The sequence below is a fragment of the Saccopteryx leptura genome, chromosome 13, assembly GCF_036850995.1.
Source record: "Saccopteryx leptura isolate mSacLep1 chromosome 13, mSacLep1_pri_phased_curated, whole genome shotgun sequence".
NCBI classification, from domain to species: Eukaryota; Metazoa; Chordata; class Mammalia; order Chiroptera; family Emballonuridae; genus Saccopteryx; species Saccopteryx leptura.
In genome coordinates this window covers 45,273,599-45,293,191 of record NC_089515.1, presented here as the reverse complement: position 1 = coordinate 45,293,191, position 19,593 = coordinate 45,273,599, and the positions used below count along the sequence as shown (strand labels likewise).

Below are 19,593 nucleotides of genomic sequence, written 5' to 3'. Positions count from 1 at the left end.
GGGGCCAGCAGGCAGTACAGCCACACCTGGGGGCCATAGCCGTCCCATTTTACATCTGTCCCAGGCTGCAAACAGGGACCTTCACACGCACACCTGGTGCACCAGGTGTGGAGTAAGTCTGCAGAGAGATCCAAGGCCACCTGTTAGCAGACATGATAATGTGATTCCTGGTCCCACTGTCCTCTCTGACTGGACTTCTTTGTCCCACTCTCTAAGGAGCCTATGCTCAGCATTTTTCAGTTTGCTTATCTTAGATGGGTTCTTTAGATTTAAATAAAACAACAACACCTACCCAGCTTATCAGTGCCCAGGACTGTTTGTGATTTGGGTTCTTGCCAGTCCATGGGTGGCTGCAAGGTGTTGATGGCAGTCCACCTGAGGACACGTCTGGATATGACACCAGACATATCAACACTGGCTTTGTTCCCTCGGGTGTGGGCTCCACCCCTCCTCACTGAGCTCTAAGGCTAGACCTGTGCTTCTACTTCCCAGACCAAGATGAATGCCATGCTGGAGACCCCCGAGCTGCCGGCCGTGTTTGATGGGGTGAAGCTGGCCGCGGTGGCTGCCGTGCTGTATGTGATTGTCCGGTGTTTGAACCTGAAGAGCCCCACCGCCCCGCCCGACCTCTACTTCCAGGACTCAGGGCTCTCGCGCTTTCTGCTCAAGTCCTGTCCTCTGCTGACCAAAGAGTGAGTAGACCTCTCGCCCGCTGTGTGCCTCCTGCTGCGCTGTTGGCTTGTGCAGTGTTCAAAGAAGAACCTTCTCACAGGGTGTCCTCAAGGCCACCATGTAATAGAGTGTCATGGCTGTTAAAATAGCCACAGTCTTCATAGAAGTCTTTGTTTGAATCCTGGAGGGTTGGAGGTAAAATCTGATCTTGGTTGCCTGGGGTCATCATTCATGACAAGGACTGTGCAGTTTTAGGTAGGTACAGAAAACTTGGACACCATTCTAGCCCTTTATCAAATGCTCTGTTGCCAGTTTGTTGCTAAGACAGTAAAACCATCCTTACCCAAAATAATTAATAAGCAAAAAAAGCACAGATTTGTGAATTCTCTCTTATTGAAAAACAGACTGACAATAGCTTAAACAGAATGCCTTTATTCCAAATGAACTAGGTGTCTTCACATAAGGGCCTGGTCTGTGTTTTGGGTCAGCGCTGTTTCTGAGAGAGGAAACTGTACTTGTAAAGGGTACATGTCAAGAGACATGTAGTTAAACATTTCCCTGTCGATGTCTTCTGAGTAGCTGTCTTCCTCCAGGGCTCAGGCCAAGCCTTGTGCATGGAGCACTCGGCGTTCTCCCGGGTCTGAATTCCTTCCTCCTTTCTCCTCATTGCGGCCTCCCTCTGTACATCTTCAAGCTTAGTTCCGCCTGCCTGCCAGGTGTGCCTCATCAGACAGTCTGCTAGGGGAGCTGTCTGTTCGCACGGGGCCCCCCCAGCATGTGACCCACACTCAGTAGGTATTAGGAAAAGCTTTTCCCTCTGTCCTGATATAATCTGTCCCCACCTCTATTGGGGGTTGGTGACACTAAGTGACTCCTAAGAGCACACAAATGTGCAGCAGAGACATCTGAGATCTTGGCTTCTTGCTTGTCTCATTTGACTGTCTAGTTCATTTTAATGTGCTGTTAGCCAAGGGTGAGGAGCCACTGTGGGTTGTTTTTGTAAGTTTGTGTACTGTTGCCTCGCAGTCATAATGGTGATGCTATTACCTAAAAATTACTGTTAAGCCTGACCAGGCAGTGGCGCAGTGGAAAGAGCGTCGGACTGGGATGCAGAGGACCCAGGTTCGAGACCCCGAGGTCGCCAGCTTGAGCACGGGTTCCTCTGGTTTGAGCAAAAGCTCACCAGCTTGGACCCAAGGTCGCTGGCTCAAGCAAGGGGTTACTCGGTCTGCTGAAGGCCCGCGGTCAGGGCACATATGAGAAAGCAATCAATGAACAACTAAGGTGTTGCAACGCGCAATGAAAAACTAATGATTGATGCTTCTCATCTCTCTCCATTCCTGTCTGTCTGTCCCTGTCTATCCCTCTCTCTGACTCACTCTCTGTCTCTGTAAAAAAAAAATTACTGTTGCCTGACCAGGTGGTGGCGCAGTGGATAGAGCGTCGGACTGGGATGCGGAAGGACCCAGGTTCGAGTCCCCGAGGTCGCCAGCTTGAGCGCGGGCTCATCTGGCTTGAGTAAAGAGCTCACCAGCTTGGACCCAAGGTCGCTGGCTCCAGCAGGGGGTTACTCGGTCTGCTGAAGGCCCACGGTCAAGGCACGTGTGAGAGAGCAATCAATGAACAACTAAGAAGTCGCAACGCGCAACGAGAAACTGATGATTGATGCTTCTCATCTCTCTCCGTTCCTGTCTGTCTGTCCCTGTCTATCTCTGCCTCTATAAAAAAAAAAAAATTACTGTTAAGTTGAGAGAGTCATATAACTGGATTGTGTTGCCTGGTGCTTGTAGAGTGCTGTGTACAATGTCACCATATTGAATTTGGACGGCCTCTGCTGAGGGGACTCCATCCCAGTGGCTTCACATCAAGCATAAGAGGACAGTGTTTATGGAGAAAAAAATCTTCTCCCAAAAGGGGTGCACAGAATCTGTATGCTTTTAAAATAATCCAGTATTTTTTCAAAACATAACATAGCCTGACTGGTAGTGGCGCAGTGGATAGATCGTCAACCTGGGATGCTGAGGACCCAAGTTTGAAATCCCAAGGTCAGCAGCTTGAGCGCAGGTTCATTCGGCTTGAATGCAGGCTCACTAGCTTGAGCGTGAGGTTGCCAGTTTGAGCATGGGATTATCAACATGATCCCAAGATCGCTGGCTTAGGCCCAAGGTTGCTGGCATGAGCCCAAGGTCGCTAGCTTGAGCAAAGGGTCACTGCTGGTCAAGGCATGAATGAGAAGCAATCACTGAGCAACTAAAAAGTGCTGTAACTATGAATTGATGCTTACTGTATTTCCTCGTGTAAGATGCACCATTTTTCGAAATATTTGGGGTCTATAAACTGGGTGCATCTTGCACAGTGGTTCTAGATTTTTTTACTTGCATTTCCTACTTTTTCGCACTTATTTTTGCGCTCATTGTTGAAGACAGTGATTTGTCATCAGACACAGATGAGGACAAGCTAATGGATGGGAGTTTTGACAGTGATGAGGAGTTGTATGAATTTTTTTGTGTGTGTGACAGAGACAGAGAGAAGGACAGATAGGGACAGACATGAAGGGAGAGAGATGAGAAGCATCACTTCTTCATTGCTGCACCTTAGTTGTTCATTGATTGCTTTCTCATATGTGCCTTGACCAGGGAGCTACAGCAGACCAAGTGACCCCTTGCTCACCAGTGCCCCCCACTCAAGCTGGTGAGCCTTACTCAAACCAGATGAGCCCACGCTCAAGCTGGCGACCTTGGGCTTTCAAACCTGGGACCTTCGCATCCCAGTCTGACACTCTATCCACTGCGCCACCGCCTGGTCAGGCAGAAGTTTTATGAATTTTATGATGAATAAAACGAGTTCAATAACTTGATGTAATACTTTTTTTTTCAAGTTTTGGACCCCAAATTAAGGTGCGTCTTATACATGGGGAAATATGGTCTTTCTCCTCCTGTCTGTCTGTCAGTCTTGCTTGGGGAAAAATATAGATAATTCACTAATCTGAACTGACAAGTAACATTTGCTCCCGCTCTCAGACTTGGGTGGGACCTAGCAGCTAGGCCCAGTTCCTCAGCCATCTCATTTTTAGAGGTTTTTGAAAGCAAGGTGTTCAAAACCCTATACACTTATATAGAGATGAGTGTAAATTTCCACACAGCCTTGGTTCCTGGGTAATTAGCAGAAGCCATGGAAAAGCGGCTATTGTCCAAGCTCCCCAAAAACATCTCATAAGGTTTGATTCTATCCAAATATCTAGTTCAAAGTGAAAAAGAAAAGCTGATTATGGCAGGTGTTTTTTAACCTTTTTTATTGTTTTCCTTTAAAAAAAAAGTAACCCAGAGACATGAAGTTTAATGGTTTCCCTTTGCCTTTTTTCTCTCACTGGCACAGTCTGTGAGCTTAAGGTGTTAGCCTGGTGCCATGTGACCTCTGCTGAGGTGGCCCCCACCCACCCCCTTGATAATGGAAGTGTGTGTGATCCTAGCCTCAGAGTCTCTTTGGACCTCATGGCTGTGGCCACCCCCTTCTAGCACTCCACCCACCCTGTCATTGACCAGTTGCCATGCTTTCTCCCGGTGAAACCCAAGTTGCAGAGGCATGGAGGTCAGCCTCAATTACTGAGCTATGACGTGAAGGTGGGTACGAGGGGACAGTGCCCCGGAAACTTTTTCCCTCTAAGGCTTGTCTTTTTGACGACAGGACCAGCCCCCTTAGAGCATATTGGAACATTGCTTTAGGAGGGAAATTCCAAACACCCAAGGTCTCCGACTTGAACATGGCAAATGATTAAAGGGCAAAAAGTTCCCTCCATCTTTTCACTAATCTCTCATTTTTTACTTCAGTGCTAATTTTAGGAATACTTTTGTCCTGCATTCATGTAACATATCACCGAGATGTTTCACGTTACTCTTTGATCCATATTTGTAATGCCAGTGGCCGAGGCCAGACAGGTTCACACTGGATTCAGGCAGATGGTAGAAAAACTGTGGAGCCGGAAAGCCTTGGGCCATTCCATTTAATAAAGTCTCACAACAGTGGACGAGCACACAGGTGGGAAAACTGCCTCTCAGGCAAATAAACAGCAAAAATGTCTCCTCACAGTGGCGAGCAGGCAACCTGCCATCCAAAATCCCCCATCTCTCGAGCCAAGCACCCGTAGCCTTATATGGCCATAGACACGTGGTGCTGCCACGTGCTCACGTACTAATCAAGCAAAGCACTTGCAGCTAATAACCCCACGAGCACTCCTAACACAGCTGCCCCACAATATTACTGCAATTTATATTTGTTAAGTATCCCTCATAGGCATTATGCCTTTTAATCCTTTTAATAACTTTGAGGTCAGATTCATTTTTCCTTTTACAGGGGGTCCTCTGGTTACAACAGTCTTGACATACAATGTTTCAGGTTTACAACGCTCACTCCCATAAAAACTTTAAAAAATAGAGATGTGAGTGTTTCAGCTTATGTAGTTAGCGTTGTACTTATGGGCTACGTGGGTGAACTAGTTTGGTTGTACATGGCAGAAGAATACACAGTAACGTGGGTATGAGGGAGGGAGTTGGCGTACCCCCCCCCACCTGCTTACCTACACCATTTTGGACTGTTAAAAGTACAAGTCTTCAGTTTGTGTTAGGGTACAGTGTGTTTCCACTTTCACCAAAATTTAGGTTATGTCACTGTCTTAGAAACAGAACTGTGTCATAATCCGAGGATCCCCTGTATTTTATTTTATATATTGGTTTTTAGAGAGAGGAGAGAGAGAGAAGGAGGAGGAGCAGGAAGCATCAACTCCCATATGTGCCTTGACCAGGCATGCCCAAGGTTTCGAACTGGCAACCTCAGTGTTCCAGGTCGCTTTATCCCACTGCACCACTGCAGGTCAGGCCAGATCTCCTGTATTTTTTTTTTTTTTTTGTATTTTTCTGAAGCTGGAAACAGGGAGAGACAGTCAGACAGACTCCCGCATGTGCCCGACCAGGATCCACCCGGCACGCCCACCAGGGGCGACGCTCTGCCCCTCCGGGGCATCGCTCTGCCGTGACCAGAGCCACTCTAGCGCCTGGGGCAGAGGCCAAGGAGCCATCCCCAGCGCCCGGGCCATCTCTGCTCCAATGGAGCCTTGGCTGCGGGAGGGGAAGAGAGAGACAGAGAGGAGGGGGGGGGGTGGAGAAGCAAATGGGCGCTTCTCCTATGTGCCCTGGCCGGGAATCAAACCCGGGTCCCCCACACGCCAGGCCAACGCTCTACCGCTGAGCCAACCGGCCAGGGCCAGATCCCCTGTATTTTAAAGATGAGGAAACAGGGTAGCAGAGAGGGACAGTGATTCTAAGTTTGTTAACTCCAGACTTGGCTCCCTTCTTATCTGCCGGGAGGTGGAAAGAGATTGTTCTTGGAATGCAGGTGAGGGAAGTGAGATGGGCCAGTGAGGGCCATCCTGCGATGAGTCTTTAGCAGGACTAGCCCCAGAGTGGCCTTCCTGTTCCCAAGAGACCCTCTTTCTATTTTAATCACTCTGTCGGAAGCCATTGTCCTCACTGTCCTTTCTGTCTTGTATTTCTGTCACAGCCTCATATATTTGAAACTGAGGGCAGGAAATATGTCTGTTACGGGTAAAAGTCTTTCTCCTGGGACTTTGAAGATTCTTTTTTCCTAGAGGAAGCTGTCTACAGCCTCCACCAATAATTGTCTGTGCTAGAAAGTTCAGTTAACTGATTTACAACAGGCTGATGGTGTTACTCAGTAACCCTGCCCGAAAACAGCCGATTATTAGGGTTTCTGTGCAGAATCAGAACATTTCCTCTTGCTGTTCTGGAAGAGAGAAAAGTCGATGAAAGGTGAACATTGACAACAGGAGAATAGGGAAGTTTTCCCCTTTCAACATTCAAGTCAGTTTTCAATAAGGTGATCTATCCAACCATGCATTAGAAATGAATCTTTTTAATGTCTGGAAAAATACTCTGCTTAGATGGGTTGACATATTTCTTGTTCACTTAGCAACAGATCAATATTTACCTAGTGATTCATTTTTTTGTTCTCAAGAAGTGTTTGCTTTCAGTGAAACTCACGGGCTAAAAGCTCGCTTCAGAATTATAAGAATCTAGGTGATAATATGAATCTCAAAATAAATATTCATTCTTTTGAACTTCTTTTTACATATAGTAACATGTACAGACCTTAAGTATACAGCTCAGGACCTACTATAAGTATTCACCTGTGTAGCTGCCATTCCCTTAGGCCTGTACAGGAGTGTCCTGAGTCACCCCTTCTAACCCTATCACCATCACAATACCACCTGACTCCCTCAAACAGGCCAGCATCCAAGGTACACTACAGCGTGACCCCGTCCTACCTGTCCAGCCTTACCGGCTGTGGCATTCTCCCATGAAGTGCCTGTCCCCGGCTGGTAGCCCCCGGCTAGCCCAAATCCCCTCCTTTCTCTCTCAACCAAAATGCCTCTTATTCTGTAAGCAGACAAACAGCATAAATTCTGAGAAACTTCCCCTGACCTCCCCCTCCTTCTCCTCAGTCAGAACGACCCCCTTTATCCTCTTCCTACTCATGTACTCCCTCAGCATGTAGCCTCTTGTTCAATTAGCATGTTCTGCCCTGTTTTTTTTGGTTTTGTTGGGGTTTTTTTGTATTTTTCTGAAGTTGGAAATGGGGAGGCAGACAGACTCCCGCATGCGCCCAACCGGGATCTACCCGGTATGCCCACCAGGGGCGACACTGCCCATGTGGGGCGTTGCTCTGTTGCAACCAGAGCCATTCTAGCGCCTGAGGCAGAGGCCATGGAACCATCCCGGGAATCGAACCCGGGACCTCTGCACGCCAGGCCTACACTCTACCACTGAGCCAACCGGCCAGGGCCTGTTCTGCCCTGTTTTATGGGCATTTGTGCCTGTTTCTTTTCTATCAGTAGAGTATGTGTACTCCAGATCAAGAGCCACGCTCTTTCTTTTTTTTAGGTATATTTTGTTTAATGGTTTCTAAAAATTGATACATTAATAATATTAGATCCCACATCATTTAAAAAATATATTTGAATTTATTGGGGTGATATTGGTTAATAATGTGATACAGGTTCCAGGTACACAATTCTCATTGTGTATTCACTACCCCAAGTCAAGTCTCACTCCATCACCAAGAGCCACACTCTTTTTTTTTTTTTAATTTATTTATTCATTTTAGAGGAGAGAGAGAGAGAGAGAGAGAGAGAGAGAGAGAAGGGGGGAGGAGCAGGAAGCTTCAACTCCCATATGTGCCTTGACCAGGCAAGCCCAGGGTTCTGAACCGGCAACCTGAGCATTTCCAGGTCGACACTTTATCCACTGCGTCACCACAGGTCAGGCAAGAGCCACACTCTTGATGAGACAGAACAGAATCCCTGGAGGTTCAAAATCCTGAGCTTAATGCCAGTCTGTGTCTTATTTACCATAACCAGAGGTGAGAGATGTCCCCATTTTGGCAAATGCCATGTGTTCTCCGGTAAACGAAACCACCCTGTCCCCAGCTTGTGCAGCCGGTGATGCTGGGGCACTCTGGGAGTGCTTGCCTTGATCTCTGACAGAGTTTTATTTATTGGGAAGTCTCTACTATCTCTAAAAAAAAAAGATGCTTTTTGTTTTTGGCGGGGGGTCTTAAATTAAGTCAGGGCAACCCCCAGCTATATGCAGAAAAGCAGTTCGCAGCCTCTGGCCTTCCCTTAGGCCCAGCTGAAGTTTCCATTCACCAGGTCCTGGTTAGAAAGCAAAGAGGCAGCAGGTACCCCTTTTCTGGAAGCCTGCTTTTAAAACTTGTATTTCCCTGTGGGAGGCCAGGCCTCAGCTTTTCCGCTCATTGGCAGGCCTGCCGGTGTGGATCGTGGTGTAGCCAGAGATGCAAGCGCTTAGGAGGCATGGGATGGAGGGCTTAGCTAATCCACAGCCTAGAATCAGAGATTTGGCTGGGTTTTTTTGTTTGTTTGTTTGTTTTGTTTTGTATTTTTCTGAAGCTGGAAACGGGGAGAGACAGTCAGACAGACTCCCGAATGCGCCTGACCGGGATCCACCCGGCACGCCCACCAGGGGGCGATGCTCTGCCCATCTGGGGCGTCGCTCTGCCGCGACCAGAGCCACTCTAGCGCCTGGGGCAGAGGCCAAGGAGCCATCCTCAGCGCCCGGGCCATCTTTGCTCCAATGGAGCCTTGGCTGCGGGAGGGGAAGAGAGAGACAGAGAGGAAGGGGGGGGTGGAGAAGCAAATGGGTGCTTCTCCTGTGTGCCCTGGCCGGGAATCAAACCCGGGTCCCCTGAATGCCAGGCTGATGCTCTACTGCTGAGCCAACCGGCCAGGGCCAGATTTGGCTGTTTTTATTGAGACACCTAGGAGCCCCTGCAGGGTCCAAAGAAGGAAAGCAGTGTGATCAAAGCCATTGCCAAACATTGTGGGTCCCCTCTTCCCCAGTGACAAAAATGTAATTGCTTTCTTCCACAACCAGCTGCCACCTGTATCAATAGGAACTGGATGTATTGTTCTCCGTGGGTTTGAGAGATACTTGAAACTTGGGGATGAGGGTCACATTCATGCTAACACCAAGCCAGAAATAGTAGTTGACTCTCTTTGTCATGGCGCCCTCGCTGAGCATTTCCTCATAGGAGAAGGGCAGAAACCCCATGACCTTGCCGCAGCTCCTAATGGCTTCATCTTCTGTGGTTCTCCCTGTTTCTCTGCTCATTCAGCAGAGTCCAGACTCCAAACAAGAAGCCGACTGAAATGTTGCTCATCATAGTCAGTTTGTAGTTAGTTTCCTGCCAGGAGTCGCCTGTTAGTCTTGATTAATGAACATCTGAGACTTCATTGTTGGGAGAAATGAAAAAAGGATCATTTAAGAAAACTTTTTCATTGCAGAAATTTTCTAAAGGCACTTTTTAAATTGGTTTCTGCACAACAATGCTTCCTGGTGATTTCTGATAAGGCAGAGCAGACCAACGTTTGATTTTCCTTGCAAACAATACCAATTCTCTCTCTATTGCTGTCATCGTTTCACTTCCTAACAGTAAATGCTCATTTTTCTTTTATCTACCCCAAATGAAAGCCTGGAAAAAATACTGTATTTGTCACAGATGTGTGAGACACACTGCTTTTGCCCTAGTGCACAAAGGACATATTTAGTCATTACAGGAAGGCACTACCTCGGATCTCCGATAGTGCAGTGATGGAGTTCTTTTCCAGATCTGAAGGGCACGGCCTCGGTGTGTGCCGCTACGCCCCCTGCCAGTTCCTTCCTCGCCTCCTTTTTTGTAAGGCTGCCCATTTGCAGTGGTGTGCCAACATGGAGGCCGGGGTGAGGGCTTGGATGTGGACAATTGCTGTTTTCTCAGCCTTAAATCCAACATCGCGAAAATGGTGCTTCACGCATCCCTTCTGCTCAGACCCCACCCCTAGTCCACTCCTAGCTAGAACTTTTGGAGCCAGCACAGCTTATTTATAGTGAGTGAAAGTTGAAAAAGATTTCATTATCTGGGACTTAAATTCCTCCTAACTCTCCCTTGTTCACAGAGACATTCCAGATCAGATTTAGATTCTTTCCTCCTTGGCTTTGTCCTTTTTTATAGGATAAACTTGTAATTGCCAAGAGTCTTAATAGCATTGACCTGATTTTCCCCATTTTAAAAACTCTGCAAATATTTCTTTAGATACTGTGGTGAGCCATTAACAACTGATAAGTGGATTTGTGGTGCTCTGATGCACAAAGTATGTAGGCAGCAGGCCTTCAGAGCACATTTACCTGGAAACTTCCATTGTAAGAGAGTTCTCGAATGATGAAAGACTCAAAAATCATCTTTATTGAGACCAAGGATTGATGGTTAGCATCAGTGAGGTCACATTTTCAAGTGACTTCATCTTACAATTGCTTGTATTTCTGATGAAATAGCCCAAACCAACACTGTCCAAGGTGAAAACAGTTGAGTTGCTAAATCTGGGCTACTGTCCCCTGTAACTAGAGTGACCAAATACCTGGTTTTCCCAGGACTGATAGGTTTCTTGGAATGTAGGATTTTTCATCGCTAAGCCGAGGTAGTCCTAGTAGACAAACAGAGATGAGCTGGTTATGTTCTCTGTTACTCACCGTCTTCTGCCATCAGTTGGTAAGGTTTTATGGGTGCACGTGTATTTGGGGGTGGATGGTTAGGTTTAATTTGACTCTTAGTTGTTGCCCATTTGCACTGTCCCCTCTCTAGCAGGTCACTTCTCCAGGAGGCCATCCAGGACAGAAAGGAGAGTGCCACCCTCTTTGAGGCCTTCCATATTGTATCAAGATGACCAAGCTGTGTCTGTGGGGAAATTTCACCCACTTTCTCTGACCTGGGTACAAATTGTAGCTTCTAGTTAGAGACTCTGTGCCTTCACGCAGGAATTGCTGAGAAGGCTGAAAGGTTCAAAATCCAAAATATTTAAGACTCTTGATTTAGTTGAGATGGAAGGAGGTTCCTCTCCCTTGTGCCATGCCCTTCTGAAAGCAATCAATTCCAGTTTCCAAAAATGTATGACCCACCTACGGCCCTATTGATCGTAACTGAGTTTTTCTTCAGTGTTCTACTGTGTCTTTAAAAAAGCAAAAGAAGCATGTGCTACAGCTGAGTCCATCACACAGTGTCAAACCCAGCACGGACGGACAGGCACATGGACCTCGGCTTCATGCAAGGCTTCCCCCATTTCCGAGTTACCTTCTCTTCCAGCTTGGCCAGAGTAGGCTCCAGGGTCCATCTGGGTCCACCAGTCCTCCTTAACTTGGCTTGTAATTTTATTTAAACTACTTTACTTAAGCCTAGTTTACTTTCTGCACTCTCCTGGGAACTGATCCTCTCTTGTAGTCCTTATCAATATATGGTTGACTGGAAATTGGTCCAATATCTAGGAACAGAAAATGGACCGTGTTTTCTACAAAGTCTACAATGTCCAGGTTTGCCAGCTTTTGTCAGCTTCCCACGTTCTAGTGATCCTGTAAATTCAGCGGTTCCCGATTCTGATCTCAGACTGTTCCTTTTTCTCCACCCGCTCCTCGGCATGAGTCCCTTCACCCTGGTAGATCATATGCTTTATACTAGAAAACAGTATATGCTTAAAAAAAATTTTTTTTTAGATTTTTAGAGAGAGAGAGAGAGAAGGAGGGGGGAGCAGGAAGCATCAACTTGTAGTAGTTGCTTCTCATATGTGCCCTGACCAGGCAAGCCCAGGGTTTCAAACCGGCGACCTCAGCATTCCAGGTTGATGTTTTCTTTATCCACTGCGTCACCACAGGTCAGGCAAAACAGAATATGCTTTTGTTGGTAAAACATAATTAAGACAATAACTTGACTTTGAAAGTATACCCTGGAGAGTGAGTGTCTCATTTCTGAACTGTTGGGGCCACGCTGCCACCCAGCACAGTGGAGGGTTACGGGCTGGCTGTAGTTTACCCTCTTCCTCCCCTGAGGCAGCCGTGCAAGAAGCCACCGACTTGGGAAGCGCGGTCTTCCACAGCCCGGAGAGCACCTTCCAAGCACACATTAGGGGCACGGGGCTGAGGAAAGCATTTTCCTGGGTTTGTAAGGAAATCTGCTATCTCTGTGAAATTCTAGGAAGCGAAGCTGTTACTGATACAGCAGGCTGTAATCTTTGTTTTTTCTTTTTTCTTTTTTTAGCAAGAGATGGAGACAGACACAGGAAGGGAGAGAGATGAGAAGCATCAATTGGTAGTTGCAGCACTCTAGTTGCTCATTGATTGCTTCTCATATGTGGCTTGACCGGGCGGGCAGGGGGGGGATCTCCAGCAGAGCCAGTGACCCCTTGCTCAAGCCAGCGACCTTGGGCTCAAGCCAGCAACCCCATGCTCAAGCTGATGAGTCCACGCTCAAGACAGTGACCTCAGTATTTTGACCCTGGGACCTCAGCATCCCAGGTCAACTCTATCTGCTGTGCCACCACCAGTCAGGCGAAAACTATATCCTTGATGTATTGATTTGTCCCATGACTAGATGAGATGCCATCCCTGTTGCCACCCAGATGACTGTCTGCCGGGCTGAGGGCCATGTGCTTTCTCAGAGCCCTTCATCTGCCCCTGCTGGGCCGTGTCAACCATGAGCCATGGAAATGAGTCAGCCCTGTGGCAGCTTGCGAACCGCCCTAATCCCCTCCCTGTGTCAGCTTCTAATCATAGAGTTAGGGCCCTTGGTCAGCGTGGGCACATGGCGTCAAGCCAGACAACTTCTGAGGTAGCCATTAAAAGAGTCTATGATCAGAGCATTCGGGAAGCCTCACCTGCAGGTCAGTGGTTCATCCAGAACCGTCTGTGGCCTGCTAAGTAGGGAGAGAGCCATGCAAAGCAACAGGTGATGCATTTTTCCATCTTTCCACTGGGTACTGATGCCATTGCTAAGACCAGCCTGGCTTTCCGGTGACATGTAGTCCGAAATTCCCCTGCTGGCAAGATCCTGAAATGGTGGTGTTTTTGCCAGATCACAAAAGCTCAAACAGTAATTCCTTATTAATATGAAGTGAGAAACTCCATATATGTCTTAAAATTTGAAATCTGCGAGGCCATAACAGTACGGACTTTTCCTTGCTTGATATTTCATTAAAATATTCTTCTCAGCAAATAATAAACATGTATGTATATATAAGTCAATTTTAACACTTTGAGTATGAGGTTTTTTTTATGCTCGCTGATCCCCGGGAGTGAGGGTTTTTTTTAAAAAAAAAAAATGAAATTAGTTCCAGTTCCAGTTTTAAAATCATGTTTGTTTGATAACCAGTTTATGGAAACAAGAAGAACATACATTTTCCTTTTTTTAAATGTTGCCTTACACTTTTTAAAAATAAATTGATCATACTCTGGATGGTCAGGAGGCACGAGAATGTACATGGACGTTTGTACTGCTCAGAGGGTTAATACTTAGTACCCTGTTCTTCCAGTCTGTTCACTCAGCCTCCCCCCAGTCCTTTTCTCATACTTGACCTTCGCTGTCTGTCAGAACCCTCTGTATCCCTCAAGCCTTCCTGACAGCCGAGCTCCTCCGGCCTTCTCTAACTTGGCCCCTCTCCCAATTCCTTTGGTTCCTGTCTAACACTGGATGTAACCATATCTTTTCACGTGGGTCACCCTCCCAATTGTATTATGAGAGGCTTATGGACAGAGACTGTCTTAAATTCTCTGTATTCTCTATGGTTGCTGCTTCACACAAAGCCAGTGCCCAGTCATGCCTGCAAATCATTTTGGTAGGGACCTGTGTGATTCAGTGTCCGACTGAGTAATTGTGACAGGTGATAAAGCAGTTTGGAGAAAGGGAGACAGGGTTGTGGCGGCTTGGGTGTGGAGGCCTTGCGTGAGCCTGAAAGGCAGCTGGTGTGCACAGAGGTCAGCGTGAGCATGAACCAGGGAGTGAGCATGAACCAGGGAGAGTCCTCGTTGCAGCAAGGGCTTCTGGGAGAAACTGACTGCTCTCCAGGCCAACACTTTGTACCCACACACATCATTGCTTTGTCTGAGGGCCTTCAGCCAACCTGCGTGGGTGACAAGATGGTGGAGAGCTCACTGATTCGGCATACTTTCTCATTGCTGCTGCTTTGCCCTGACCCCGCAACCACTCTGCTCGTGTCCCCCCAGTTCCCTGGGCCTTCATTTGACTAGACTTTGACCACCTCTCCCGCAATTCCCAAACATCTCCTTGTTGTTCACTGTGTGAGCTTTGGGCCTGACACTCTCTCTGCCCTTTGATCAGTGTGCCTTGGATTTTGTTTGCAAATGTGCTCCTGGACCCATCACTGGCCCGGTCCCACAGCTGCTTTCTGGCCAACTTCTTGCCAGTCCCCCATGCCATGATGTGGTGTTGCAGGAGCTGCCTGATCATAGCAGAGACCCCCAGGTCTTTGGGGGAGAAAGAGGAGGTCGACTCACTGGGGGTCTCAGGTTCCCAGAAAAGAAGAGTTTGGACTTGATCCTCTGAGTGCTAGTGTGGGTGGAAAGGGAATAATGGGCCGTATTCCAGAGAGCTTTCATGGTTGCATCGGTAGGTGTTGGCGGATAATGGCCTGGCCTTGGGCTTTGGATGAGAGGGCTGAATCACAGATAATGCCAAGGTTTCTGAGAGCTGGGCGAAGAATAGAGTCATTGACAGAAATAGAGAAGTGAAATGGGGAAGCTGCGTTCTCAGGGAAAGTTGTGTAGTTTGGGGCACTCTGTGGGATGGGCAGGTGGGCAGGTATAAACAGTGCAGTGGAGCTTACATGTGAGCTTAAGGCCAGACTACAGATTCCAGATGAGCAGCTGGCAGGGAGAGGAAGGAAAGGAGGGAGACAGACCTGAGGACTGACAGCTGTGGCAGGTGGCGGGGAGGAAGAGCTGGCCAGTCAGCCAGAGATAGGCTGAGAGAGAATAAAGCTGAGGAGGAGAAAGCGTCAAGCGTCATGGAAGGCAAAAAAGGAAGGCTCATGAAGAAGAAGGTGCTAGAAACCGCAAAATATTAGGAAGAATGAGGGCTGACCGAAGAAAGGCCTCCAGGCTGGGCCAGAAAGAATCGGGGCTTTTGAGGAGGGGTTTTCAGTATAACGTGAAAAAAGAAGTCAGCTCAGAGCAACCAAAGGAAAAAACTGAGGAGGAAAGGAGGCAAAATAGGAAACTAGAGGAGAAAGTGGAATTACATAAAGATTTCTCCCCATATTGAGAAGGTGGGTGCAGAGGCCCCTCCAAGAGGGAGAAGTGAGGCTGCTGCTGCTCACGGGGACCTGGGGCCACCTGGACTCAGATGCTGCTCTGCCCGCCACTGGCCGGGTAACTTCACCTTGCCGAGTCTGTTTCCTCATTTAGAAAAGGGGGATAATAGCACTTATTTCATAGGTTCAGTGTGAGGATAAGAAGAGACAGCATGGGAAATGATTTATAGGATGCTTGACATGTTTAAGACTTTAAATTTTTTTATTGATTGATTTTAGAGAGAGAGGAAAGGAGAAAGAGACATCCATTTGTTGTTCCACTTATTTATGCATTCATTGGTTGATTCTTATATGTGCCGTGACCGAGGATTGAACCCCCGACTTTGGCATATTGGGACAATGCTGTCTAATCAACTGAGCTACCCAGCCAGGGCAACAACCTGTAAAGTAAGATTTTAATAAGCATAGCTGCTATTGTTATAGCTATTTTCATGTTGATATTAGCTGGATCAGTTATATAAATGACAAAGGGCATATAAGATACACCAAGTTCATACAAGTATATTTTGAACATCAGTAAGGCCTCATTGGATGAATGTGTAAAGGATATGACCAGATAATTTCACAAGAGGGAATACTAGTAATAAACCAAAATCATGTTCACAGTCTTGGTAACAATGAAACTTTAAAAAATGAAGCATTGTATAATATAATGCTATGTGTTTACTTAAATTGTCAGAAAGGCTCTATTGATTGTAGTCCCACTAGAACCCCAGTGGATGGAGGTGTCATTTCTTTTTTTTTTAAATTCAGTGAGAGGAGGGGCGGCAGAGACAGACTTTCACGTGTGCCCCGACTGGGATCCACCTAGCAAGCCCACTAGGGGGCGATGCTCTGCCCATCTGGGGCATTGCTCTGTTACTCAGCAACTGAGTTCTTCTTAATGCCTGACAGGGAGGCCATGGAGCCATCCTCAGTGCCTGGGGCCAGCTCGCTCCAATTGAGCCATGGCTGCAGGAAGGGAAGAAAGAGATAGAGAGAAAGGAGAGAGTCAAGATTGGAGAAGCAGATGGGCACTTCTCCTGTGTGTCCTGACTGGGAATTGAACCCAGGACATCCACACACTGGGCCAACGCCCTACCACTGAGCCATCTGGCCAGGGCCAGGTGTCATTTCAACATGTGCTTTTGTAATCACCACCCAGGCTGGAAAAGGAATGGGAAACTGCACACTGGCTGCTATCCAGAAGTAATACATACTTTATTTTTGTTTTTTCTTTCCTGTTTCATTGGCTAAAGCAAGGCTCATGGCCATGCCTAACATCAGAGGTGCAAACTTGCCCTGTATGTAGATAGGGGGGAATGGTGAACTCAGATACCATCCCCCACCTCGCTGAATCTCCTCTGTGTCTCTCCTCACCATTCCTTTGGCTCTGCTTAGTTCAGGGCCTCATCAGCTCTTATTTGGGCTGATGTTCTGCTTGCACCTCTATTCTCCACCCCTTCTAATTTATCTTGCAGGCCACCAACTCATCTTCAAAACCACAAATCCAACCATGTGCTGCCCCTGCTGCAGGTCTGAGTAGAGTGCCTGTGGGGGCAGGTCCAGCATAGCCCTTGCTTCTAGACACATCAAATTTCTGATGCCACATGTTCTCTCTTGCCTGTGCCTTACACTTGTCATTCTTTCTCCCTTGAGTCCTTTTATACCTTTAGACAGCCTCCTTATTTGAGAGAACATAGGTATCCCCTCTTTGAGGAAACCTACCCAGACTTCTTCCTTCGCATTCAGAGAGAGTGGTTCTCGTCTTTGTTGTTTTATAGCATCTGAGGCTACCATGATAGAGTTCACGTTCATTTGCAGTGACATTATTTATTAGTCTGTATTTCATGATAAACTGTGAAATACTTAACTGTTAACAATAATAATAAAAATAACAAACATTACCATTTCTTAGGTGCCTGCTGTCTTTCCGCCACTGAATTCAGTGATTTCAATATATATTCTTTAATCTTCAGAGCAATCCTACAAATAGATGTTATTATTCCTCGCCCCACCTCTGTCCCCTCCAATTTTTCAACTAACAAGTACATGTGGCTCAATAAGGTAAACTAACTTGTCCAAAGTCATAGAGCTATTGGAATGGAGATTGGACCTCAGTCTCTCTGACTCCATAGTTCTTGTTCTTTTCCCTATACTGTGTGTGCCAATATGGTGTCCTGCACATAATAGGTGCTCAGTATATATGTTTATTGAGTGATTGTATAGATCATAAATAAAAGAGTAAACATGTTGATTTCACTACTATGAAGTTAACCCAAATTATTTAAACTAGCATAAAAGTTAAACTTGGCCTGACCTTTGGGGCCAGTGGATAAAGTGTCAACCTGGAAACGCTAAGGTTGCCGGTTCAAAACCCTGGGCTTGCCTGGTCAAGGCGCATATGGGAGTTGATGCTTCCAGCTCCTCCCCCCTTCTCTCTCTCTCTCTCTCTCCCCTCTCTATAATGAATAAATAAAATCTTTAAAAAAAAAAAGTTAAACTTGAGTAAAAGTGGCAAAATGAATGCAATTTTTTCTTCTCTCCCTCCTGAATCCCCACTAAAACGATAATGTAGGATAAAAAAGACACAAATTCTCAAGAACATAGAAGATAGGAGAAGGGATGGCAGCAGGTGGGTGGAAGCAGATAGATGGCCAAGGGGACGCCGACTTGAAGACCAGAGAAGGCGGACACCCACCTGCAGAGGGGAAACCTACAGGAATGAGGCTGGTTTTGAAGGAGTTAGAGGCACTGGGTACGTCTAAGATGGGATGTGAAATATGTCTGAGAACATGAAGATTGGTGTTACGTTCCCCATCTCCTCCCCATCTCACACGGCAGGGTGGCTGCCTGCCTCTGCTCTGGCAAGGGAGGATAGGAGTGAGACACCAGGCCATGGAGGGTCCCCAGCCATTACCAAGGAGATGGGAGGACCACCCCCTCACACACACTCAAGGAAACTGACCAGCCCAAGAGATTTTTAGAGGCCTTCTAACAGAGTGGCTAGAACACATAGGTTGGCAGGCCCTGCCTGTGTAGACAGCTCTGCATCCACTTTTTAGTGCCTCATCCTGAGTATGAGCAGACAACTAGGAGTCCCTGGACATTTGGGGAAAGCCTCAAACAAGAAAGACAAAGATATGCAGCAAGCAGAAGAAAAGAAGTGGAGGAAACACAATGAATTGAGCCTGTAATGAGTGAGCATGCTCAGAAGATATGCATCCATGTGGCAAGAAGAGACTGTAACATGGGAATGTCCAGAACAGGAGGACCTCTGGGAGGAGAGAGGAAGATGAATAGAGGGATTAGAAAATAAAATTGAGGATCTCTTCTGGAAAGCAGAAAAAGAAGACAAAAGTGGAAAGTGGAACAGAGATGAAAGAATCAGTCCAAGAAATCCAACATCCAAATAACAGTAGTTCCAGAAAGGAGCTAGAGAAACTAGAGGGAAAGAAATTACTAAAGAAATATCCCTTAGCTGTGCCCTAAGTGCTGGCCCAGAAATCCCAAACTATTAAGAGCTTCGGAAACCCTAGCCCAGATTTCGGCTCGCTGTTTCAAATTGACACGAACTAAAACTGAGGTCTCTTGAGTGTACATTTCATCCTTCATAGTTTTGAAAGTCATATACAGTTTATTGCCAATAATAAATATAAACGCTGACACCAGCCACTGTCTTCTGCGTTTATCCTTCGTGTGTAAAGAAAGATGGACTTTGCTTTAGCAGGACTTTCTAGAACCTATTTCTCTCTATGGTTTCATGATGCTTTCCTGGTGTGTGGACAGTGTGAAAGCCACTGTGAGCTTTCACAAGGGTGGGGTTGTTGACTATTTGAGGAAGTATTTTTCTGTGTTCTCATGCCATTAGGAGAGGGCTGCCATTTCAACAGGGCTAAACCACAGCCGTCAACAGTAGCTTCTTTCAGCTTTTTGGAACTGTGGGCTCCAGGGCAGCTGCACCATTTCCTTCCTTTTACATTTCTGTTCAGGCTCAAGAAGCAGTGGCTGCGTTTCCCTGTAGCTCTCGCATCATAATAGAATCTGTGACCTTGTTTTCTCCTTCAGTGTCACCCTTGTTTATCAGAGTAAATTTATAATAGTTATACATAGCATTCTTAACTCCTTTAGAGCTAATACTTATTTTTTTAATGTTTTTTAATACGCTTATATTAGAAGACTCCTCCAGTCACCATCCAGTTACACAGGGTTTTGAACCGATAACC

General features: G+C 46.7%; 1 protein-coding gene across 2 annotated transcripts in view; it reads left to right on the top strand.

Moving 5' to 3' along the window:
* The window catches only part of ABHD2 (abhydrolase domain containing 2, acylglycerol lipase), an 85,390-nt gene that overhangs the window by 19,061 nt on the left and 46,736 nt on the right, over nucleotides 1-19,593 (top strand). For both annotated transcript variants that reach the window (XM_066355724.1, XM_066355725.1), the window contains exon 3: nucleotides 493-692. In XM_066355724.1, coding sequence (XP_066211821.1) covers nucleotides 499-692 — 194 coding nt within the window. In that variant the 5' untranslated portion in view covers nucleotides 493-498. The remainder of the gene's footprint in view (nucleotides 1-492; nucleotides 693-19,593) is intronic.